Genomic DNA, 25,862 nt, shown 5'->3' with positions numbered 1-25,862 from the left:
AAAACACTAAGAAATCACTATGTTCACTAACCCATATTTTAGTCATGGTGCTTAGTCCTTTCTGCCTCACAACGCCTCGTATGTCAAAAATGTCGCTTAAAATTGCTGCACTAGAAATTTAATCATTTGGTAATAAAGAGATTTCATTTAGCATAATACACAACTGCTCTAATTACCTGTTGGCCATGGTTGAGGTGAGAGGTTGAAAGAGTTCAGCTGCTCGACTAAGCTCCTGCACCTCACGTTGCTTTTGCCACTCGGTCATACTCTTAGGCTGAACCAAGTGGAACCTAGCTGAAGAAACGAATACTTTATGTAATTCTCTATTTGTATCTACATCACAATTTTATTTTAAAGATGTTTATAAGCAGTTCTTGGGTCTGCCCTTAACATGTGATTGACTAACTTTGGAAGAGGATAATTCATTATTGTAATTAATTATAATATAAAAGCATAAAATATACATGGGGTTGTAAAAGAAGTAAATGCTAGAGTGTTGGGGAGAGGGATGGGATTAATTTATGGGGAATCAAATACAAAATGGGAGTTGACACAGTTACTTTTTGCTGATGATACTGTGCTTTTGGGAGATTCTAAACAGAAGTTGCAAAAGTTAGTGGACGAGTTTGGGTGTGTAAAGGAAGAAAGTTGAAAGTGAACATAGATATGAGTTAAGTGATGAGGGCATCAAATGAGTTAGGTAAAGAAAAATTGGATATTACATTGGAGGGAAGGAGTATGGAAGAAGAGAATGTGTTCAGATATTTGGGAGTTGACTTGTCAGCGGATGGGTTTATGAAGGACGAGGTTACCCATGGAACTGATGAAGAAAAAAAGGTGAGTGGTGTGTTGAGGTATCTGTGGAGACAAAAAAATGCTTTCCATGGAGGCAAAGAAGGGAATGTATGAGAGTATAGTAGTACCAACACTCTTATATGGGTGTGAAGCATGGGTTGTAAATGCTGCAGCGAGGAGGAGGCTGGAGGCAGTGGAGATGTCATGTCTAAGGGCAATGTCTCACAAGGTACTGAGGAACAACTAGGTCAAGATCAGTCACTATATTAATAGTTAGACACTTAATGCCTTGCAAGGTATTAAGGAACAAGCAAGCCAAGGTAAGTCACTCTACACTACCAGTAAGATACCTAACAGCTCACAAGGTACTGAGAAACAACCAAAACAAGATCAGTCACTCTACACTACCAGTAAGATACCTAACAATTCACAAGGTACTGAAGAACAACCAAGCCAAGATCAGTCAATCTACACTACCAGTAAGATACCTAACAACTCACAGGGTACTGAGGAGCAAACTAGCCAAGGTAAATCACTCCATGCTACCTATAGGACACTTAGTGACTGATAATAAAACTCTCTAGATCAGAGGTCCTCAACCTTCCTACACAATTGGGTCACATTTGATGGTCAAATGTGTGATGAGGGCCACACAGTTTTGTTGACACTGTGCAGTGTGGAACCTACATAAAAGTGAATTCATAATTTCATGTGAGGGCTGCATCCAGTGGCGGCTCATCCACAGGACCTGCAGAGCTGCAGTCGCCCCAGATGCTCACTGTCAGATGTATGACTTCATCAACATTAAGCTAAAATAATTTGCAACTGACAAATATATTACAGGAAAAATCTGTTGTATGTTGTTTTCAATGTATTTATAAGCAAATTTTTAATGTTGTTGTTGAAACAAGAAAAAAAATTATTAAAAATAGTACAATAGTATAGGTATTACTGGCGTCACGAGCTTCCACTGGCTGCATCCATTTCCCAGAAGGGTCACATGCAGCCTGTGGGTCACTGGCTGGGGACCCATGCTCTAGATAATTAAGAAAAAAAAACTCTTATATAAAACAAATGGTAAGACTAACCTTCTTGGCTTCTTTCCTTCATTCTCAAGAAAAGATCATACCGCCGCTGTTTCTCTGGATCTTTCATGAAGGGTTTAAAGTCAGAATTGAATTTTGCATTAGAAATGTTAAATTCTTCATATATCTTGTCTACTTCATCTGTGTTAACATCTTTGGAGTAATCTCTGGGAGGGAGATGAACCTTCCCTTTGACCCCTGATCTCACCTGTAAAAGTCACCTCTCTTAAAAACATGTAACTTCTTGACTAATTAAAACAGCACTTTATTAAACAAAACTTATCAATTAATTAAATAGAAATATATTAAATATTTTTTATTTTTTTTTTATTATCACACTGGCCGATTCCCACCAAGGCAGGCTGGCCCGAAAAAGAAAAACTTTCACCATCATTCACTCCATCACTGTCTTGCCAGAAGGGTCCTTTACACTACAGTTTTTAAACTGCAACATTAACACCCCTCCTTCAGAGTGCAGGCACTGTACTTCCCATCTCCAGGACTCAAGTCCGGCCTGCCGGTTTCCCTGAATCCCTTCATAAATGTTACTTTCCTCACACTCCAACAGCACGTCAAGTATTAAAAACCATTTGTCTCCATTCACTCCTATCAAACACGCTCACGCATGCCTGCTGGAAGTCCAAGCCCCTCGCACACAAAATCTCCTTTACCCCCTCCCTCCAACCTTTCCTAGGCCGACCCCTACCCTGCCTTCCTTCCACTACAGACTGATCCACTCTTGAAGTCATTCTGTTTTGTTCCATTCTCTCTACATGTCCGAACCACCTCAACAACCCTTCCTCAGCCCTCTGGACAACAGTTTTGGTAATCCCGCACCTCCTCCTAACTTCCAAACTACGAATTCTCTGCATTATATTCACACCACACATTGCCCTCAGACATGACATCTCCACTGCCTCCAGCCTTCTCCTCGCTGCAACATTCATCGCCCATGCTTCACACCCATATAAGAGCATTGGTAAAACTATACTCTCATACATTCCCCTCTTTGCCTCCAAGGACAAAGTTCTTTGTCTCCACAGACTCCTTTTTCCCTCATCAATTCTATGATTCACCTCACCTTTCATAGACCCATCTGCTGACACGTCCACTCCCAAATATCTGAATACATTCACCTCCTCCATACTCTCTCCCTCCAATCTGATATCCAATCTTTCATCACCTAATTTTTTTGTTATCCTCATAACCTTACTCTTTCCTGTAGTATTCACTTTTAATTTTCTTTTTTTGCATACCCTACCAAATTCATCCACCAACCTCTGCAACTTCTCTTCAGAATCTCCCAAGAGCACAGTGTCATCAGCAAAGAGCAACTGTGACAACTCCCACTTTATGTGTGATTCTTTATCTTTTAACTCCACACCTCTTGCCAAGACCATCGCAGTTACTTCTCTTACAACCCCATCTATTAATATATTAAACAACCACGGTGACATCACACATCCTTGTGTAAGGCCTACTTTTACAGGGAAATAATCTCCCTCTTTCCTACATACTCTAACTTGAGCCTCACAATTCTCGTAAAAACTCTTCACTGCTTTCAGTAACCTACCTCTTACACCATACACCTGCAACATCTGCCACATTGCTCCCATATCCACCCTGCCATACGCCTTTTCCAAATCCATAAATGCCACAAAAACCTCTTTAGCCTTATCTAAATACTGTTCACTTACATGTTTCACTGTAAACACCTGGTCCACACACCCCCTACCTTTCCTAAAGCCTCCTTGTTCATCTGCTATCCTATTCTCCGTCTTCCTCTTAATTCTTTCAATAATAACTCTACCATACACTTTACCAGGTATACTCAGCAGACTTATCCCCCTATAATTTTTGCACTCTCTTTTATCCCCTTTGCCTTTATACAAAGGAACTATGCATGCTCTCTGCCAATCCCTAGGTACCTTACCCTCTTCCATACATTTATTAAATAATTGCACCAACCACTCCAAAACTACATCCCCACCTGCTTTTAACATTTCTATCTTTATCCCATCAATCCCGGCTGCCTTACCCCCTTTCATTTTACCTACTGCATGTGCGTGTCTGTGAAGTGTGACCAAAGTGTAAGTAGGAGTAGCAAGATACCCTGTTATCTAGCGTGTTTATGAGACAGAAAAAGAAACCAGCAATCCTACCATCATGCAAAACAGTTACAGGTTTCTGTTTCACAGTCATCTGGCATGACGGTAGTACTTCCCTGGGTGGTTGCTGTCTACCAACCTACTACCTACACCTATATAAATCAATTAAAATAGTAATTTATTAAACAAGGCTTATAAATTAATCAGTAGAGTACTGACATTATATCATTGTTATATTTTCCAACTAAGTGGGTAGACATAAGCAACTTTGGGAATCTGTATGCCAGAGGACCCCTATACTTCCTTCCTAATACATGTGTCACAGGGAACTAAAATGCCAGTGATGAGGAGATTGTTACCTCTTTCTCCGTAATTTATAGTAAAAAAAGCTGAAGGCGATGTGAATTTTCTTCTTGGATGATTAGTTAAAAAAAATTATTGTAGTAGTAGGTTGGTAAACAGCAACCGCCCAGGGAGGTACTACTGTCCTGCCAAGTGAGTGTACAACGAAAACCTGTAATTGTTTTACATGATGGTAGGATTGCTGGTGTCTTTTGTCTGTCTCATAAACATGCAAGATTTCAGGTATGTCTTGTTACTTCTACTTACATTTAGGTCACACTACACATACATGTACAAGCATATATATACACACCCCTCTAGGTATTCTTCTATTTTCTTTCTAGTTCTTGTTCTTGTTTATTTCCTCTTATCTCCATGAGGAAGTAGAACAGAATTCTTCCTCCGTAAGCCATGCGTGTTGTAAGAGGCGACTAAAATGCCGGGATCAAGGGGCTAGTAACCCCTTCTCCCGTATAAATTACTAAATTTAAGAGAAACTTTCGTTTTTCTTTTTGGGCCACCCTGCCTTGGTGGGATACGGCCAGTATGTTGAAAGAAAGATTACTTTACTACTGCAATATCATCTAGGTTACAGGTCCTCTTCTAACAGCTTAAGAATTTATAAACAGCTGTGTATCCAATTACAATACTGTTCCTAAGTGTAGCCTCAGTCAAGAAACTTTATGATACGTACTGTACAGAAAGTAATGCTAATTTTACATTTTTTTTTTTAATACAGTGGCCATCTCCCACCGAGGCAGGATGACTCAAAAAAGAAACAATTTCACCATCATTCACACATAATCACTGTCTTTACAGAGGCACTCAGATATGACAGTTTACATGTCACTCCAAACAGACAATATCCCAACCCCCCTCCTTTAAGGTGCAGGCATTGTAATTCTCACCTCCAGGACTCAGGTCCAGCCAACTGGTTTCCCCGAATCGTTTCACAAACTATTACCCTGCTCACACTCCAACAGCTCATCAGGTCCCAAAAACCATTTGTCTCCATTCACTCCTATCAAACACACATACACAGGTCTGTTTCATGTTCAGGCCCCTCGAATACAAAATCTCTTTTACCCCCTCTCTCCATCCTTTCCTAGGATGACCCCTACCCCTCCTCCCCTCCGCTATGGATTTATACACCCTCCAAGTCATCCTATTTTGCTTCATCCTCTCTAATAGCCAAACCATCTCAACAACCCCTCTTCAGCCCTCTGAATAATTATTTTAGTAAATCCACACTTCCTAATTTCCACACTACAAATTCTCTGTGGATTAAAGTAAAGGTTGGATGCGAGAAGTGGGTCATAATAAGCGTGTATGCACCTGGAGAAGAGAGGAATGCAGAGGAGAGAGAGAGATTTTGGGAGATGTTAAGTGAATGTATAGGAGCCTTTGAACCAAGTGAGAGAGTAATTGTGGTAGGGGACTTGAATGCTAAAGTAGGAGAAACTTTTAGAGAGGGTGTGGTAGGTAAGTTTGGGGTGCCAGGTGTAAATGATAATGGGAGCCCTTTGATTGAACTTTGTATAGAAAGGGGTTTAGTTATAGGTAATACATATTTTAAGAAAAAGAGGATAAATAAGTATACACGATATGATGTAGGGCGAAATGACAGTAGTTTGTTGGATTATGTATTGGTAGATAAAAGACTGTTGAGTAGACTTCAGGATGTACATGTTTATAGAGGGGCCACAGATATATCAGATCACTTTCTAGTTGTAGCTACACTGAGAGTAAAAGGTAGATGGGATACAAGGAGAATAGAAGCATCAGGGAAGAGAGAGGTGAAGGTTTATAAACTAAAAGAGGAGGCAGTTAGGGTAAGATATAAACAGCTATTGGAGGATAGATGGGCAAATGAGAGCATAGGCAATGGGGTCGAAGAGGTATGGGGTAGGTTTAAAAATGTAGTGTTAGAGTGTTCAGCAGAAGTTTGTGGTTACAGGAAAGTGGGTGCAGGAGGAAAGAGGAGCGATTGGTGGAATGATGATGTAAAGAGAGTAGTAAGGGAGAAAAAGTTAGCATATGAGAAGTTTTTACAAAGTAGAAGTGATGCAAGGAGGGAAGAGTATATGGAGAAAAAGAGAGAAGTTAAGAGAGTGGTGAAGCAATGTAAAAAGAGAGCAAATGAGAGAGTGGGTGAGATGTTATCAACAAATTTTGTTGAAAATAAGAAAAAGTTTTGGAGTGAGATTAACAAGTTAAGAAAGCCTAGAGAACAAATGGATTTGTCAGTTAAAAATAGGAGAGGAGAGTTATTAAATGGAGAGTTAGAGGTATTGGGAAGATGGAAGGAATATTTTGAGGAATTGTTAAATGTTGATGAAGATAGGGAAGCTGTGATTTCGTGTATAGGGCAAGGAGGAATAACATCTTGTAGGAGTGAGGAAGAGCCAGTTGTGAGTGTGGGGGAAGTTCGTGAGGCAGTAGGTAAAATGAAAGGGGGTAAGGCAGCCGGGATTGATGGGATAAAGATAGAAATGTTAAAAGCAGGTGGGGATATAGTTTTGGAGTGGTTGGTGCAATTATTTAATAAATGTATGGAAGAGGGTAAGGTACCTAGGGATTGGCAGAGAGCATGCATAGTTCCTTTGTATAAAGGCAAAGGGGATAAAAGAGAGTGCAAAAATTATAGGGGGATAAGTCTGTTGAGTGTACCTGGTAAAGTGTATGGTAGAGTTATAATTGAAAGAATTAAGAGTAAGACGGAGAATAGGATAGCAGATGAACAAGGCGGCTTTAGGAAAGGTAGGGGGTGTGTGGACCAGGTGTTTACAGTGAAACATATAAGTGAACAGTATTTAGATAAGGCTAAAGAGGTCTTTGTGGCATTTATGGATTTGGAAAAGGCGTATGACAGGGTGGATAGGGGGGCAATGTGGCAGATGTTGCAAGTGTATGGTGTAGGAGGTAGGTTACTGAAAGCAGTGAAGAGTTTTTACGAGGATAGTGAGGCTCAAGTTAGAGTATGTAGGAAAGAGGGAAATTTTTTCCCAGTAAAAGTAGGCCTTAGACAAGGATGTGTGATGTCACCGTGGTTGTTTAATATATTTATAGATGGGGTTGTAAGAGAAGTAAATGCGAGGGTCTTGGCAAGAGGCGTGGAGTTAAAAGATAAAGAATCACACACAAAGTGGGAGTTGTCACAGCTGCTCTTTGCTGATGACACTGTGCTCTTGGGAGATTCTGAAGAGAAGTTGCAGAGATTGGTGGATGAATTTGGTAGGGTGTGCAAAAGAAGAAAATTAAAGGTGAATACAGGAAAGAGTAAGGTTATGAGGATAACAAAAAGATTAGGTGATGAAAGATTGAATATCAGATTGGAGGGAGAGAGTATGGAGGAGGTGAACGTATTCAGATATTTGGGAGTGGACGTGTCAGCGGATGGGTCTATGAAAGATGAGGTGAATCATAGAATTGATGAGGGAAAAAGAGTGAGTGGTGCACTTAGGAGTCTGTGGAGACAAAGAACTTTGTCCTTGGAGGCAAAGAGGGGAATGTATGAGAGTATAGTTTTACCAACGCTCTTATATGGGTGTGAAGCGTGGGTGATGAATGTTGCAGCGAGGAGAAGGCTGGAGGCAGTGGAGATGTCATGTCTGAGGGCAATGTGTGGTGTGAATATAATGCAGAGAATTCGTAGTTTGGAAGTTAGGAGGAGGTGCGGGATTACCAAAACTGTTGTCCAGAGGGCTGAGGAAGGGTTGTTGAGGTGGTTCGGACATGTAGAGAGAATGGAGCGAAACAGAATGACTTCAAGAGTGTATCAGTCTGTAGTGGAAGGAAGGCGGGGTAGGGGTCGGCCTAGGAAGGGTTGGAGGGAGGGGGTAAAGGAGGTTTTGTGTGCGAGGGGCTTGGACTTCCAGCAGGCATGTGTGAGCGTGTTTGATAGGAGTGAATGGAGACAAATGGTTTTTAATACTTGACGTGCTGTTGGAGTGTGAGCAAAGTAACATTTATGAAGGGATTCAGGGAAACCGGCAGGCCGGACTTGAGTCCTGGAGATAGGAAGTACAGTGCCTGCACTCTGAAGGAGGGGTGTTAATGTTGCAGTTTAAAAACTGTAGTGTAAAGCACCCTTCTGGCAAGACAGTGATGGAGTGAATGATGGTGAAAGTTTTTCTTTTTCGGGCCACCCTGCCTTGGTGGGAATCGGCCGGTGTGATAATAAAAAAAAATAAATTCTCTGCATAATATTTACACCACACACTGCCCTTAGACACAACATCTCTACTGCCTCCAGCCTCCTTCTATGGTTTACCTCATTCTTTATAAACCCATCTGCTGACAAGCTAACTCCCAAATATCTGAGCACATTCACTTTTTCCATACTCCCTCCCTCCAATGTGATATCCAATTTTTCTTTACCTAACACATTTTATATCTCATCACCTTACTCTTATCTATCTTCACTTTCAACTTTCTTCTTTTACATAACCCTCAACAGTAAAACCTTATTCATGGCTTTCACATCCAGAAAACGTGATCATTCATATTATTCGATCGTTCACAGGTTTTTGCAAGTACAGTACCTGCAGGTCCTAGCAGCCAGTGTGCCTGAATTAAAACATAAATATATGAAGGAAACATAATAATAGTTCATATAATGTGCAAATGGTCATACAGGTGGATTTCATTTATTTTGCTATGAAATACAAGCAGGCCCTGCTTTACAGCTCTTCGCTTTACAGTATTTTGCTAATACAGCAGTTTTCAATTACAGCCATTCCTCACTTAACAACGGAGTTCTATTCCTAAGACCACATCAGTAAACGAATTAGTCGCTAAGCAAGGAGCATAATATAATAGAAGTGAGTTTGTGTCAACCATCTTTGATACTATTTTAATGTCACCTTTGCACCATTTATAACATTTTTAGTATATTTTTAAATGTTTATACAGTAGTGTACTGTATTTTGTAATAAACAAAATAGAGGAAATCAGCTCTATTATTTAGGTATGTATACTAGTCAGAGAGCCCGTCGTAAGTCCAAGTCATCGGTAAACGGCCAGATTTGAAGGCATTAGAATTTTGGCATAGTATTACGGGACCAACGTTGGCTTGCAAGCCGTAATATTACAGGACTGACAGTGAAAGGGTTAAAACCGCAGTTTCCAAGAACCTATCAAAGATGTTAAGTGAGGACTTCCTGTATATACAGCCTCTCCTTACCTAGCAACGTACTCGTTTACCAACAACTCAGACTTACAACGGACTCTCTGACAAGTAAGCATACCTAAATAATGTATATTAGAGCCGATTTTCTCTATTCTATTTATTACAATATACAGTATACTGCTGCATGAACATTTAAAAATATAAAAGAAATGTTATAAATGGTGCAAAGGTGACATTCAAACAATATCAAAGATGGTTGACACAACCTATTACTATTATAGTATGCACCTCACTTAGTGATGAATTCACTTACCAATGTAGTCTTAGGAACAGAATTTCATCGTTAAGTGAGAAGAGGCTGTAACTGGGCTGCACCATATCTGATAGCTGCAATGGTACTATATAATTGGGCTGGGGAGCTTCAGAAACATGGCACCATAATTCTGATACAATGGTACTATATAACTGGGTTGGGCTTCATACACATTGTACAATAAATCTAATAGATGCAATGGTAATATATAAATGTGTGAGGAGTTCATAAATACTGTACAATAACTCTAATAGATGCAACAGTAGTATATAACTGGACTGGGGGCTTCATTAACAATGTATCATAAAATACCTCCACAGTAGTCTTGGGTTGCAGTGTAATACTTCGTGCTCGTTGCTCAGCAGTCATGTCATGTCTTCCCAGCCCACGCATCTCACTTTCCTTCCTCTCAAACCTGAACATCAACAAAAAATATAATAACTAATGTTTCAGCAACACTGAGTATATAATACAAACCAGAAAAAATATGCATAGAAATATCTAACTTATTGAAATATCACACAATCCAACTACAACTAAAATATAAATGCAGTTTCAACACATCAAAATACATTGTTCAGAGGTTGATAGAAGAATTTGGGAGAGCATAAAAAAAGAAGGAAATTAAAAGTGAATGTAGGAAAGAGCAAGGTAATGAGTAACAAAAAACCTAGGTAATGAAAGACTGAATATCAGAATGGGAGAAGAGAGTAAGGACGAAGTAAATGTGCTTAGATATTTGGAAGTGGATTTGTGGGGCAGATGGGTCCATGAAAGACAGTAGGGAACATGATACTGTTATATGGGTGTGAAGCCTCAAAGGGTTTAAGACATTGCAGGCAAGAGGAGGCTGGAGGCAGTGGAGATGTCATGTTCGAGAGAAATGTGTAGTGCGATTATGCATAGAATTCAGAGCTAGGAAATTAGAAAGTATGGGGTTACCAAAATGTATTATTCGAAGAGCACATGATGGGTTGTTGAGGTGGGTTGGACATTTTGAGAGGATAGAGAAAACAGGATAACTAGGAGAGCATATAAATCTGGGATATGGCCTCCTAGTCATCATCTAGGGTGGAGGGAAAGAAGGGTAGAGGTCATCTCAGGACAGGTTGGAGGGAGGGGTTTAAGAAAGGTTTTTAGTGCTTAAGGGTTGGATATCCAACAGGCCTGTGTGAGCATGTTAGAGAGGAATGAATGAAGGCATGTGGTTTTTGTAACTTGATTTGTTGTTGGAGTGTGAGCAAAGAAACCAAATTTGAGTCTTGAAAGTGGAAAGAACTGCACCTGAATTCTGGGGAAGGAGTGGGGATGTTGCAGTTTAGAGGGTCATCTAAAGTGTGAACTTTTCACTTTTCTGGGGAAACAGAGATTGAGTGAACAATGGAGAAAGTGTTTCTTGTATTTTGGGTCACCTTCTCTCGGTGGGAGGTATTGTTTAAAAAAATGCAAACTTGGTTGTCTCAATTGCAAAACTGCACTGTACAGTGGAACCTCGACTTACAAGTGTCCCAACATACGAGTTTTTCAAGATATGAGCCAGTGCTCAGTCAATTTTTTGCTTGAGTTATGAGCCAGCATCCGAGTTACAAGCAAGCTTTTCCCACTTCCCCCTCAACCCACAGCCCCACACCTCGCTTGTTTATCTATGATTTCATGCTTTAATTCAATGGAAAACATCCTCTTTTTCTCCTCAACACTGTCCTTTACACTTACTTTCTTAGGACTCATGGTTAGAAAAAAGAAATTTGGCCAAATGACTAAAAAATGCAAGCAAACACAAGAGAATTCCTTCCACAGCAAGGTCAACAGTGTGCTGGCTGCACAAACTAGTGATAGTGTTCTGAAGCTCCTCTTATTATTATTATTATTATTATTATTATTATTATTATTATTATATTATTATTATTATTATTATTATTTATTTAGAGAACTGGAGCACAGATCCAATTCCCTAGATCAAGAGCCCCTCACCAGCATCAAGGTTCCTTGACACTGGTGAGGGGCTCTTGATCTAGGGTATTGGATCTGTGCCCCAGTTCCCTAAATTAACCCTTTCAGGGTTTCGGCCGTACTAGTACGGCTTATGCACCAGGGTTTTTGACGTACTAGTACGCCTCAATTCTAGCACCCTCAAATCTAGTGAGAGAAAGCTGGTACGCCTACATATGAAAGAATGGGTCTATGTGGTCAGTGTGCGTGGTATAAAAAAATCCTGCAGCACACAGTGCGTAATGAGAAAAAAAAGCTTTGTGTTTTTTATTAAAACGGCGACTTTGCACTGTATTTTCGTATGGTATTTATTGTTGTATACTAGTTTTCCTAGTCTCATTTTATAGAATTGAAGACATTACAGAAATTGAGATGATTTTGACTGGTTTTACAAAGAAAAGTACCTTGGAATTGAGCTCAAAGTAGCAGAAATGTTCGATTTTTACCAAAGTTCAAAAGTAAACAAATCATGCTATGCGTCCAATACACGTCAACTGGTGAGTCTAATATTCTTTCATAAGTGCGCTGATATTATTTATACCATTTCTACACCAAAGCAGTAGTCTGCATAACAGTAAATCTTCTATTTTTTTGTGAGAATAAAAATTCAAAGTGGAAAGCAAAAGAATGTAAGAGAGGCATGGGGACATGACTAATGAACAGAGGAAATGTTATTTTAGTGCCAGGAATGTCTTTCTTGTTTATTCTGGACCCTATTCAGAAATTGGCATCTTTTGAAATTTGTGTGAAATAGGCAAAATTGCTAAATTCTGACCGCTGTATTGGATCGTTGAAATCGGTAAATGGGTGGTTTCTTGTACTCATTCGATAGAAAAAAATGGAGTTGTAGCAAAATAGTTATGAGTTTTGTCAACAAGTACACTGGAATTGGCCAAAAATAGGGCTCAAAGTGGGCAAAATCGCAGACGCGTAAACATCGTCGAGACCGTTAACTTCACGAGAGCATAATTCCCTAAGTTTTCCATCATATTTCATACTTTTGGTGTCATTATGATCGCAAAAAGATTCTCTATCTTTTCAAAAGAAAAAATAATTTTTTTTTTTTTTTAATTTGGCCGACCCTGAGAACAAGTCTCTGAGAGGGCCTGTCGACCTTGAAAGGGTGAATAATTTATTTATTTATTTATTTATTTATTTACAATTTGAGCACACATACAGAGGTACAAAAAAAATACAGATAAGAGCAGCATGCCAAAGCCACTTATACTATGCATAGCATTACGGGCTGGCTTAAAATTAACTTAAGATAAACTTAGCAATGATGAAATCAGTGATAAAACATTAATGTAAACAGATTACTATAAAGCACAAGTGAGTATTACAAAGACAGGTCATATGGTTGCATGCATTGTTGTACATTCAGTCGTATGGAGAATTCTGTTAGGTAGTGTATTTAAAAAATAGTAAAGTTAGATTGGGTTTTAGGTTTAACATTTATGTGATATAATTGTGAGAAACATTTAAGATATACAATTTATAAGGTTCAGTTATTCAGTATTTATTTGGTTTTGGGTGAGTAAGTGATCTTTGAGAAGAGACTTGAATTTATAAACAGGTAGTGTTTCTTTTATATTTACAGGTAATGAATTCCAGATTTTAGGGCCTTTTATGTGCATTGAGTTTTTGCATAGTGTGAGATGGACACGAGGAACATCAAAGAGTGATCTGTGCCTTGTGTTATGGTCATGTGTTCTGTTGAGGTTGGCAAGGAGATGTTTGAGGGGAGGGTTAATATCAGAGTTAAGTGTTCTATGTATGTAATAGGTGCAGTAATAAGTATGGATGGTTTGTATGGTGAGTAGGTTTAGTGTATTGAATATTGGTGGAGTGTGCTGCCTGTAGTGAGAATTTGTTATCATTCTAACTGCAGCCTTTTGTTGGGTAATTAGTGGTCTGAGATGGTTAATTGTTGTTGAGCCCCATGCACAAATTCCATAGGTGAGATAGGGGTAAATAAGAGAGTGATATAGGGCCAGGAGGGCTGACTGTGGAGCATAGTACCGTATCTTCGATAGTATGCCTACAGTCTTGGAAATTTTTTTAGAAATTTGTTGTATATGTGTATGAAATTTGAGTCTATTATCAAGGTGGATTCCTAAGAATTTTCCCTCTGTTAGCTTTGTGATAGGTGATCCGTTTATCATTATGTTAAGAGGGACATCTGTAGCTCTGTTACCAAACTGAATGAAGTAGGTTTTGTCAATGTTTAGTGTAAGTTTGTTAGTCCTCATCCAGGTAGATATTTTCTGTAATTCGGTATTTACAGTATTGGCTAGCGTGACTGGGCTCGGGTGGGAGAAGACGTATGTAGTGTCATCTGCAAATAGTGTGGGTTTGAGTAATTGCGAAGCATTTGGTAGGTCATTTATGTATAGGAGAAAGAGAAGAGGGCCAAGTACACTTCCCTGTGGGACACCAACTGTAATTGGTTGTGCAGAAGAGTTTGCCCCATTTGCATACACATATTGGCTTCTGTTGCTGAGGTATGACTTGAGGTAGTTGAGGGAGTGCCCTCTTATACCATAGTGTGACAATTTTACGTGGAGCAAGTCATGGTCAACTGTATCAAAAGCTTTACGTAAGTCAATGAAGATCCCCAGTGGGACTTCTTTTTTCTCTATTGCAGTGTATATATGTTCTAGCATGTGTATAATAGCATCATTAGTATTTTTATTAGGCCTGAATCCAAATTGGCAGGGGTTGAGTATGTTTTGGGAGATAAGGTAGGAGTAGATTCGTTTATGAATTAATTTTTCGAAGATTTTTGAGAGAGGGTGTAAGTTGGATATTGGCCTATAGTTATTCAACTCTGTTTGGTCTCCTCCTTTGTGGATCGGGGTGACCCTTGCTATTTTGAGTACTGTAATAATAATATTATTTATTTTATTAACACACTGGCCGATTCCCACCAAGGCAGGGTGGCCCGAAAAAGAAAAACTTTCACCATCATTCACTCCATCACTGTCTTGCCAGAAGGGTCCTTTACACTACAGTTTTTAAACTGCAACATTAACACCCCTCCTTCAGAGTGCAGGCACTGTACTTCCCATCTCCAGGACTCAAGTCCAGCCTGCCGGTTTCCCTGAATCCCTTCATAAATGTTACTTTGCTCACACTCCAACAGCATGTCAAGTATATTAAAAACCATTTGTCTCCATTCACTCCTATTAAACACGCTGGAAGTCCAAGCCCCTCGCACACAAAACCTCCTTTACCCCCTCCCTCCAACCTTTCCTAGGCCAACCCCTACCCCGCCTTCCTTCCACTACAGACTGATACACATAATAATAATAATAATAATAATAATAATAATAATAATAATCCTCCATGGGGAAGTGGAACAGAATTCTTCCTCCGTAAGCCATGCGTGTTGTACGAGGCAACTAAAATGCCGGGAGCAAGGGGCTAGTAACCCCTTCTCCTGTATAAATTACTAAACTTAAAAAAGAGAAACTTTTGTTTTTCTTTTTGGGCCACCCTGCCTCGGTGGGATACGGCCGGTTTGTTGAAAGAAAAAGAATAATAATAATAATAATAATAATGATAATATTATAATAATAATAATTATTATTATTATTATTATTATTATAATAAGAGTGTAGCAAGTAAGTTAAGTGATTAAACGATAGAAAAAGGACGAAACAAAACTAACTCCTCCAACATTGTTGAAGGTTTATAGAGCCACTGACATCATATGCCACACTGCCTCTCCCACCCTGAACCTTCTCCACCATCTCTGCTCCAAGTGTGTAAGTAGTATACACTTTATATAAACAGTTTATTTCTCTACATTCTCTATTATGTTTCATTATGTTTTTATACAATATTTCTTATTTATAAATACAATGTTTCAGTGTTTTCCTTAGGAAACTAGTGATCTACTGCATTTAGCCTCACAAACACACTGTTTTCTCTTATAATAAGAGCATGGGAAGATACTATAGTCAGAGTGGGAGAGGAAATGGCGGATGCTGCCGCCACTGCCGCCACCACCATCACTCACCATATTATGGCCTATTTTATTCATTCTTGAGTATATACCATGTTTCTGTGTTAATTATATTGTTTATTATGTCATGTTAGATGAATTTTGATAGATAAATAAGCCAAAGAGTTGATATTAGCATCATATTCAAGTATTTTGTCCCACCTCCAGAGAGTAGGAATTCCAGTGGAACAGATTCATGGCATTTCAATTAATTTAACCCTTAAACGGTCCAAACAGATCGACGTTCAAATTTGTAGTGCTACAAAAGTAGATCTACTTTTTTTTACATATTTTCAAATATAACAAAAAAAAAATGTAGATAAAAGTTTTTTTTACACGTTTTCACATGTAAAACAAAAAAAAAATCTACATTTTTTTACATACTTTCAGATGTTGAAAAAACGTATATATACGTTTGGACCATTTAAGGGTTAAATGAGGAAAATTTATTTGAGATACGAGCAAACTGAGTTACAAGCTAGGTCACGGAACAGATTAAACTCGTAAGTTGAGGTTCCACTGTATTTCCTTACCTTCGTTTGAATGGCTGGTGCACAGGTACAAAATCCTTGGGCATGGTGGGCCGTGGGTAGACTCTGTGTTGCTGATGTGTTTTGCTGCTAAGTGTAAATCCTTCAATAACTTCTATTAAGCCATGTATAGACTGAGGAAAAATGGGTAGTTTAAATCAGAAACACATGTCAATAATAACACTGTAATGTTAAAGCCCCATACAACTCTCTGGTCATATTCTGTAGCTCTTGCATTTGCTCCCTCACTAAAAGGGTGTTGCAAACCATCAAACAAAATCATCATATTTGACATTCATATGCCACATGCTATTTCAACTTTAATAATAATGAAATAAACGAACACCAAAACTTGGGATGAATCCTGGCCAGTGGCCTTCTAAACTTGTGATCTTAACAAAAAAAAATAGAGTTAATACAGTACCCCCCACATAAGAATGGGGCAAAAACTTATGGTGCAGGCAGGAATAACAGGGAATGTACGTCATTGGATCAAAGAGCACCTCAAAGGAAGGAGGCAGAGTGATTGTCTGGGTACAGACATCAGAATGAAGAAGTGTAACAAGCGGAGTGATGCAAGGATCAGCATTAGGGCCACTATGGTATCAGATTTATGTGAATGATATTCCAGATGCAAATGAATCAGATGTACATCCCTGTTTGCTGATAATATAAAACTGATGAGAATAAAAAGAAACAAAGAAAAGGAAAGGTTGCAAGTGGAACTGGGCAAACTGCAAGATAAGTCAAATAAGTGGTTGCTTGAATTCAACACCAGCAAATGCAAGGTCATGAAAAAATGAGGAAAGGGGACAGAGGACCAGACATAGTGTATTTAGGGGAAGAGAGTTTGAAGACCTCACTCATAGAGAAAGACCTAGGCATGAACATAGTGCAGACAGTAATGTATCAGTTAGGTGCCCCTTGTACATATACCATTAAATGTTATGTCTGTGTATGCAATATTCCAGCTGTTGGGCATCAGTGCCCAAGGGTGAGACCAGATCAGGTAAGTTCAAACACAGGAGCCACAGCGTGTGGATGTGCCACTGCTCACTCTGTAGCCACATTAACTAGTACAGCCTCTCCTCACTTAACGACGGAGTTCTGTTCCTAAGACCATGTCGGTAAGCAAATTCGTTGCTAAGCAAGAAGCATATTATAATGGTAGTGGGTTTGTGTCAACCATTTCTGATATTGTTTTAATGTCACCTTTGAACCATTTATAACATTTTTAGCATATTTTTAAATGTTTATACAGTAGTGTACTGTACTATATTGTAATAAACAGAATAGAGGAAATCAGCTCTAATATACATTATTTAGGAATGCATACTGGTCAGAGAGCCCATCATAAGTCCGAGTCGTCGGTAAATGTTAAGTGAGGAGAGGTTCGTATGTAGAAAGCCCCTTGTTATGCAGAGCATTTTGGGCAAATTAGGTCAATTTCGTCCCAGGATGTGACCCACACCAGTCGACTAACACTCAGGTACCCATTTTACTGATAGGTGAACACTGGACAACAGGTGTCACGTCCTAATGTTTCCAACTGTACCTGGAATCGATCCCCAGACCTCACTGTGTGAGCCGAGAGGGCTAGCGATCAAGCTACGGGATACCTAATGGACTATACAATACAAAATACAGTGGACCCTCGACTAACGCTATTAATCCGTTCCTGAGAGCTCATCGTTAGTCAAAATTATCGTTAGTCAAGTTAATTTTCCCCATAAGAAATAATGGAAATCAAATTAATCCGTGCAAGACACCCAAAAGTATTGAAAAAAAAATTTTAACACATGAAATATTAATTTTAATACACACAAACTGAAGAAGACATGCACAGTTACATGACACTTACCTTTATTGAAGATCTGGTGATGATTGATGGGATGGGAGGAGGGGAGTGTTGATGGTGTTAGTGTTTAGAAGGGGAATCCCCTTCCATTAGGACTTGAGGTGGCAAATCCTTTTTCGGGGTTACTTCCCTTCTTTTAATGCCACTAGGACCAGCTTGAGAGTCACTGGACCTCTGTCGCACAACATATCTGTCCATAGAGGCCTGTACCTCCCGTTCCTTTACGACATTCCTAAAGTGTTTCACAACATTGTCAGTGTCACAATTAAACACTTGTTCAGGTTTCAATTCTTCATTGTCTATGTACTCCTTGAATTCCTGCACATATTTTTCAGCAGCTTTTTGGTCCAAACTGGCAGCCTCACCATGCCTTATCACACTATGTATGCCACTACGATTCTTAAATCTCTCAAACCAACCTTTGCTGGCCTTAAATTCACTCACATCACCACTAGTTGCTGGCATTTTTCTAATTATATCCTCATGCAACTTCCTAGCCTTTTCACATATGATCGCTTGAGAGATGCTATCTCCTGCTATCTGTTTTTCGTTTATCCACACCAATAACAGTCTCTCAACATCTTCTATCACTTGCGATCTCAGTTTCGAAAACATAGTTGCACCTTTGGCAAGAACAGCTTCCTTGATTGCCGTTTTCTTGGCCACAATAGTAGCGATGGTTGATTGGGGTTTTGTGTACAGCCTGGCCAGCTTGGAGACACGCACTCCACTTTCATACTTAGCAATGATCTCTTTCTTCATATCCATAGTAATTCTCACCCTTTTTGCTGTAGGGTTGGCACTAGAAGCTTTCTTGGAGCCAATGGTGACTTATTTTGCAGGTGCAATCACTAAAAAGGCTGTGATAATATGAAATGTTCCAATTGTATGCTTGGAAGCAACCGCGGTGGCTGGCTGGCTTGTAAACACTGGCCAGAAGTAGACGCGTCTCAGACGGAACGAATAGTGTTGGTCGAGTTTTTTAGCGCTAGTTGAGGCAAAATTTTTGCGTTAAAATGTATCGCTGGTCGGATTTATCGTTAATCGATGCCATCGTTGGTCGAGGGTCCACTGTACTACAGGATAATATACAAAACAGGATAACATACAATACAGGATTACATATACAGTGGACCCCCCGGTTCGCGATATTAATCCGTTCCTGAGAGCTCATCGTAAACCAAAATTATCAGAAAGTGAATCAATTTTCCCTATAAGAAATAATGGAAATCAAATTAATCCGTGCAAGACACCCAAAAGTATGAAAAAAAAAAAACGAAATATTAAGTTTAATGCACACAAACTGAAGAAAACATGCACAGCTTGTAGTATGTACTCCACTAAGAATAGAATACATGACACTTACCTTTAATGAAGATCTGGTGATGATTGATGGGATGGGAGGAGGGGAGAGTGTTGAACCTATTGTTTAGAAGGGGAATCCCCCTCCATTAGGACTTGAGATAGCAAGTCCTTTTCCGGGGTTACTTCCCTTCTTCTTTTAATGCCACTAGGACCAGCTTGAGAGTCACTGGACTTCTGTCTCACAACATATCTGTCCATAGAGGCCTGTACCTCTCGTTCCTCTATGACTTTCCTAAAGTGGTTCACAACAGTGTCATTGTACAGGTTGCCAACACGGCTTGCAGTAGCTGTCTGAGGGTGATTTTCATAAAAAAACTTTGCACTTCAAGCCACTTTGCACATATTTCCCTAATCTTTGAAGTAGGCAACTTCTTCACTTTATCCATCCCCTCCTCCGAAGCAGTTTCCTCAGGTCTGGCCTCTTGCTGTTGAAGATGATCTAGCAGCTCATCAGTGGTTAGTTCGTCATTGTCCTCCTCCATCAACTCTTCCACATCCTCCCCACTAACCTCCAACCCCAAGGACTTCCCCAATGCCACAATGGATTCCTCAACTGGCATAGGCTTCTCTGGGTTAGCCTCAAACCCTTCGAAATCCCTTTTGTCTACACATTCTGGCCACAGTTTTTTCCAGGCAGAGTTCAAGGTCCTCTTAGTCACTCCCTCCCAAGCCTTACCTATAAGGTTTACACAATTGAGGATATTAAAGTGATCCTTCCAAAACTCCTTTAGAGTCAATAGAGTGTCTGTGGTCACTTCAAAGCACCTTTCAAACATAGCTTTTGTGTACAGTTTCTTGAAGTTGGAAATGACCTGCTGGTCTATGGGCTGCAGGAGAGGAGTGGTATTAGGAGGCAAAAACTTGACCTTAATGAAGCTCATGTCCCCAGAAAGTCACTCTGCCAAGTCTGAAGGATGACCAGGGGCATTGTCTAATACCAGGAGGCACTTAAGGTCTAATTTCTTTTCAATTAGGTAATTTTTCACATTGGGGGCAAATGCATGGTGTAACCAGTCATAGAAAAAGTCCCTAGTGACCCATGCCTTACTGTTTGCCCTCCACAACACACACAAATTAGCCTTGAGGATATTCTTTTGCCTGAACGCTCTGGGAGTTTCTGAGTGATACACCAATAAAGGCTTCACTTTGCAATCACCACTAGCATTGGCACACATCAGAAGAGTAAGCCTGTCTTTCACAGGCTTATGTCCTGGGAGTGCCTTTTTCTCCTGAGTAATGTAGGTCCTGCTTGGCAATTTCTTCCAAAACAGGCCTGTCTCGTCGCAATTAAACACTTGTTCAGGTTTCAAGTCTTCACTGTCTATGTAATCCTTGAATTCCTTCACATATTTTTCAGCTGCTTTTTGGTCTGAACTGGCAGCCTCACCATGCCTAATCACACTATGTATGCCACTACGATTCTTAAATCTTTCAAACCAACCTTTGCAGGCCTTAAATTCACTCACATCACCACTAGTTGCAGGCAATTTCTTTACCAAATCGTCATGCAATTGCCTAGCCTTTTCACAAATGATCACTTGAGAGATGCTATCTCCTGCTATCTGTTTTTCATTTATCCACACCAATAACAGTCTCTCAACATTTTCTAACACTTGCGGTCGCTGTTTTGTAATCACAGTTGCACCTTTTGCAACAACAGCTTCCTTGAGTGCCGTTTTCCTGGTCACTATAGTAGAGATGGTTGATTGGGGTTTTGTATACAACTTGGCCAGCTCCGACACACGCACTCCACTTTCGTACTTTGCAATTATCTCTTTCTTCATTTCAACAGTCATTAGCACCCTTGGTCTTGAAGGGTTGGCACTAGAAGCTTTCTTGGGGCCCATGGTGACTTATTTTGCAGAAATAAGCACCAAAAACACTGTGATAATATGGAATGTACCGAATATATTCTTAGATGCGAGTACACTGGCTGGCTTGTAAGCAATGGCACACACGGGACAGTTCAGGCCACACGTGGACACGTCTCGGATGAATCGCGTATACCGGGTTTTGTAACGGGAACCGAGGCAAATTTTTTGTGATATAATGCATCGCATACTGGATTTATCGGATACCGGGGGGTCCACTGTACAAAACTGTGCACTGAATGGGATATGAGTAATGTACAATGGAACCTCAGTTTTCATATGCCCTAGTCTGTATGTTAAACTATAGTTATTCTCTATAAAATGTATTTATTGGGTGTTTGGAACGGATTAACTGGATTTACATTATTTCTTATATGAAATATTAACAAAAAATACATTTTACAGAGAATAACTATAGTTTTACATACAGATTAGGGTATACAAAAACCGAGGTTCCACTGTATTTATATATAACAGATATATATATAGGTATATATATATATATATATATATATATATATATATATATATATATATATTATATATATATATATATATACATATATATATGAGAAGTTTTTACAAAGTAGAAGTGATGCAAGGAGGGAAGAGTATATGGAGAAAAAGAGAGAAGTTAAGAGAGTGGTGAAGCAATGTAAAAAGAGAGCAAATGAGAGAGTGGGTGAGATGTTATCAACAAATTTTGTTGAAAATAAGAAAAAGTTTTGGAGTGAGATTAACAAGTTAAGAAAGCCTAGAGAACAAATGGATTTGTCAGTTAAAAATAGGAGAGGAGAGTTATTAAATGGAGAGGTAGAGGTATTGGGAAGATGGAAGGAATATTTTGAGGAATTGTTAAATGTTGATGAAGATAGGGAAGCTGTGATTTCGTGTATAGGGCAAGGAGGAATAACATCTTGTAGGAGTGAGGAAGAGCCAGTTGTGAGTGTGGGGGAAGTTCGTGAGGCAGTAGGTAAAATGAAAGGGGGTAAGGCAGCCGGGATTGATGGGATAAAGATAGAAATGTTAAAAGCAGGTGGGGATATAGTTTTGGAGTGGTTGGTGCAATTATTTAATAAATGTATGGAAGAGGGTAAGGTACCTAGGGATTGGCAGAGAGCATGCATAGTTCCTTTGTATAAAGGCAAAGGGGATAAAAGAGAGTGCAAAAATTATAGGGGGATAAGTCTGTTGAGTGTACCTGGTAAAGTGTATGGTAGAGTTATAATTGAAAGAATTAAGAGTAAGACGGAGAATAGGATAGCAGATGAACAAGGAGGCTTTAGGAAAGGTAGGGGGTGTGTGGACCAGGTGTTTACAGTGAAACATATAAGTGAACAGTATTTAGATAAGGCTAAAGAGGTCTTTGTGGCATTTATGGATTTGGAAAAGGCGTATGACAGGGTGGATAGGGGGGCAATGTGGCAGATGTTGCAAGTGTATGGTGTAGGAGGTAGGTTACTGAAAGCAGTGAAGAGTTTTTACGAGGATAGTGAGGCTCAAGTTAGAGTATGTAGGAAAGAGGGAAATTTTTTCCCAGTAAAAGTAGGCCTTAGACAAGGATGTGTGATGTCACCGTGGTTGTTTAATATATTTATAGATGGGGTTGTAAGAGAAGTAAATGCGAGGGTCTTGGCAAGAGGCGTGGAGTTAAAAGATAAAGAATCACACACAAAGTGGGAGTTGTCACAGCTGCTCTTTGCCGATGACACTGTGCTCTTGGGAGATTCTGAAGAGAAGTTGCAGAGATTGGTGGATGAATTTGGTAGGGTGTGCAAAAGAAGAAAATTAAAGGTGAATACAGGAAAGAGTAAGGTTATGAGGATAACAAAAAGATTAGGTGATGAAAGATTGAATATCAGATTGGAGGGAGAGAGTATGGAGGAGGTGAACGTATTCAGATATTTGGGAGTGGACGTGTCAGCGGATGGGTCTATGAAAGATGAGGTGAATCATAGAATTGATGAGGGAAAAAGAGTGAGTGGTGCACTTAGGAGTCTGTGGAGACAAAGAACTTTGTCCTTGGAGGCAAAGAGGGGAATGTATGAGAGTATAGTTTTACCAACGCTCTTATATGGGTGTGAAGCGTGGGTGATGAATGTTGCAGCGAGGAGAAGGCTGGAGGCAGTGGAGATGTCATGTCTGAGGGCAATGTGTGGTGTGAATATAATGCAGAGAATTCGCAGTTTGGAAGTTAGGAGGAGGTGCGGGATTACCAAAACTGTTGTCCAGAGGGCTGAGGAAGGGTTGTTGAGGTGGTTCGGACATGTAGAGAGAATGGAGCGAAACAGAATGACTTCAAGAGTGTATCAGTCTGTAGTGGAAGGAAGGCGGGGTAGGGGTCGGCCTAGGAAGGGTTGGAGGGAGGGGGTAAAGGAGGTTTTGTGTGCGAGGGGCTTGGACTTCCAGCAGGCATGCGTGAGCGTGTTTGATAGGAGTGAATGGAGACAAATGGTTTTAATACTTGACGTGCTGTTGGAGTGTGAGCAAAGTAACATTTATGAAGGGATTCAGGGAAACCGGCAGGCCGGACTTGAGTCCTGGAGATGGGAAGTACAGTGCCTGCACTCTGAAGGAGGGGTGTTAATGTTGCAGTTTAAAAACTGTAGTGTAAAGCACCCTTCTGGCAAGACAGTGATGGAGTGAATGATGGTGAAAGTTTTTCTTTTTCGGGCCACCCTGCCTTGGTGGGAATCGGCCGGTGTGATAATAAAAAAAAAAATATATATATATATATATATATATATATATATATATATATATATATATATATATATATATATATATATATATATATATATATATATGTATGTATGTATGTATGTCTTTTGACTGTCTCATAAATATGCAAGATTACAGGTACGTCTTGTTACTTCTACTTACACTTAGGTCACACTACACATACATGTGCACGTTTATTTATACACACTCATCTGAGTTTTCTTGTCTTATTACTTTTCCTTTTATATCCATGGGGAAGTGGAAAAAGAATCTTTCCTCCGTAAGCCATGCGTGTTGTAAAAGTCAACTAAAATGCCGGGAACAATGGGCTAGTAACCCCTTTTCCTGTAAAGATTACTAAAAAGAATAAGAAGAAGAAAATTGTCAAAGTGGGAAGTCTGAATGTGCATGGATGTTGTGCAAATGATAAGAAAGAGATGATTGTGGATGTTATGAATGAGAAGAAACTGGATGTCCTGGCTTTAAGTGAAACAAAGCTGAAGGGGGTGGGAGAGTTTCAATGGAGAGGAATGAATGGGATTAGGTCAGGGGTTTCAAATAGAGTTAGAGCTAAAGAAGGAGTAGCAATAATGTTGAAGGATAAGCTATGGCAGGAAAAGAGGGACTACAAATGCATAAATTCAAGGATTATGTGGAGTAAAATAAAGATTGGATGTGAAAAGTGGGTTATAGTAAGCGTGTATGCACCTGGAGAAGAGAGAAGTGTAGAGGAGAGAGAGAGATTCTGGGAAATGTTGAGTGAATGCGTGGGGAGTTTTGAATCAAGTGTGAGAGTAATGGTGGTTGGGGATTTCAATGCTAAAGTGGGTAAAAATGTTATGGAGGGAGTAGTAGGTAAATTTGGGGTGCCAGGGGTAAATGCAAATGGGGAGCCTTTAATTGAGCTATGTGTAGAAAGAAATTTGGTAATAAGTAATACATATTTTATGAAAAAGAGGATAAATAAATATACAAGGTATGATGTAGCACGTAATGAAAGTAGTTTGTTCGATTATGTATTGGTGGATAAAAGGTTGATGGGTAGGCTCCAGGATGTACATGTTTATAGAGGGGCAACTGATATATCAGATCATTATTTAGTTGTAGCTACAGTTAGAGTAAGAGGTAGATGGGAAAAGAGGAAGGTGGCAACAACAAGTAAGAGGGAGGTGAAAGTGTATAAACTAAGGGAGGAGGAAGTTCGGGCGAGATATAAGCGACTATTGGCAGAAAGGTGGGCTAGTGCAAAGATGAGTAGTGGGGGGGTTGAAGAGGGTTGGAATAGTTTTAAAAATGCAGTATTAGAATGTGGGGCAGAAGTTTGTGGTTATAGGAGGGTGGGGGCAGGAGGAAAGAGGAGTGATTGGTGGAATGATGAAGTAAAGGGTGTGATAAAAGAGAAAAAGGTAGCTTATGAGAGGTTTTTACAAAGCAGAAGTGTTATAAGAAGAGCAGAGTATATGGAGAGTAAAAGAAAGGTGAAGAGAGTGGTGAGAGAGTGCAAAAGGAGAGCAGATGAAAGAGTGGGAGAGGCACTGTCAAGAAATTTTAATGAAAATAAGAAAAAATTTTGGAGTGAGTTAAACAAGTTAAGAAAGCCTAGGGAAAGTATGGATTTGTCCGTTAAAAACAGAGTAGGGGAGTTAGTAGATGGGGAGAGGGAGGTATTAGGTAGATGGCGAGAATATTTTGAGGAATTTTTAAATGTTGAGGAAGAAAGGGAGGTGGTAATTTCATGCACTGGC

General features: G+C 39.6%; 2 protein-coding genes across 6 annotated transcripts in view; one reads left to right on the top strand and one right to left on the bottom strand.

Annotated features, from left to right (window-relative positions):
* The window catches only part of CaMKI (Calcium/calmodulin-dependent protein kinase I), a 919,698-nt gene that overhangs the window by 624,528 nt on the left and 269,308 nt on the right, over positions 1 to 25,862 (top strand). The window lies entirely within an intron of this gene.
* The window catches only part of LOC128684401 (G patch domain-containing protein 1), a 90,689-nt gene that overhangs the window by 22,655 nt on the left and 42,172 nt on the right, over positions 1 to 25,862 (bottom strand). For both annotated transcript variants that reach the window (XM_070089380.1, XM_070089376.1), the window contains exons 8-11: positions 16,306 to 16,436; positions 10,087 to 10,189; positions 1,884 to 2,088; positions 177 to 294 (exon numbers count right to left, since the gene is read on the bottom strand). In XM_070089380.1, the coding sequence (XP_069945481.1) occupies positions 177 to 294; positions 1,884 to 2,088; positions 10,087 to 10,189; positions 16,306 to 16,436 (557 nt within the window). The remainder of the gene's footprint in view (positions 1 to 176; positions 295 to 1,883; positions 2,089 to 10,086; positions 10,190 to 16,305; positions 16,437 to 25,862) is intronic.

This window comes from Cherax quadricarinatus, chromosome 2, assembly GCF_038502225.1.
Source record: "Cherax quadricarinatus isolate ZL_2023a chromosome 2, ASM3850222v1, whole genome shotgun sequence".
Taxonomy (NCBI): domain Eukaryota; kingdom Metazoa; phylum Arthropoda; class Malacostraca; order Decapoda; family Parastacidae; genus Cherax; species Cherax quadricarinatus.
This window is presented reverse-complemented; position numbering and strand designations above follow the sequence as displayed.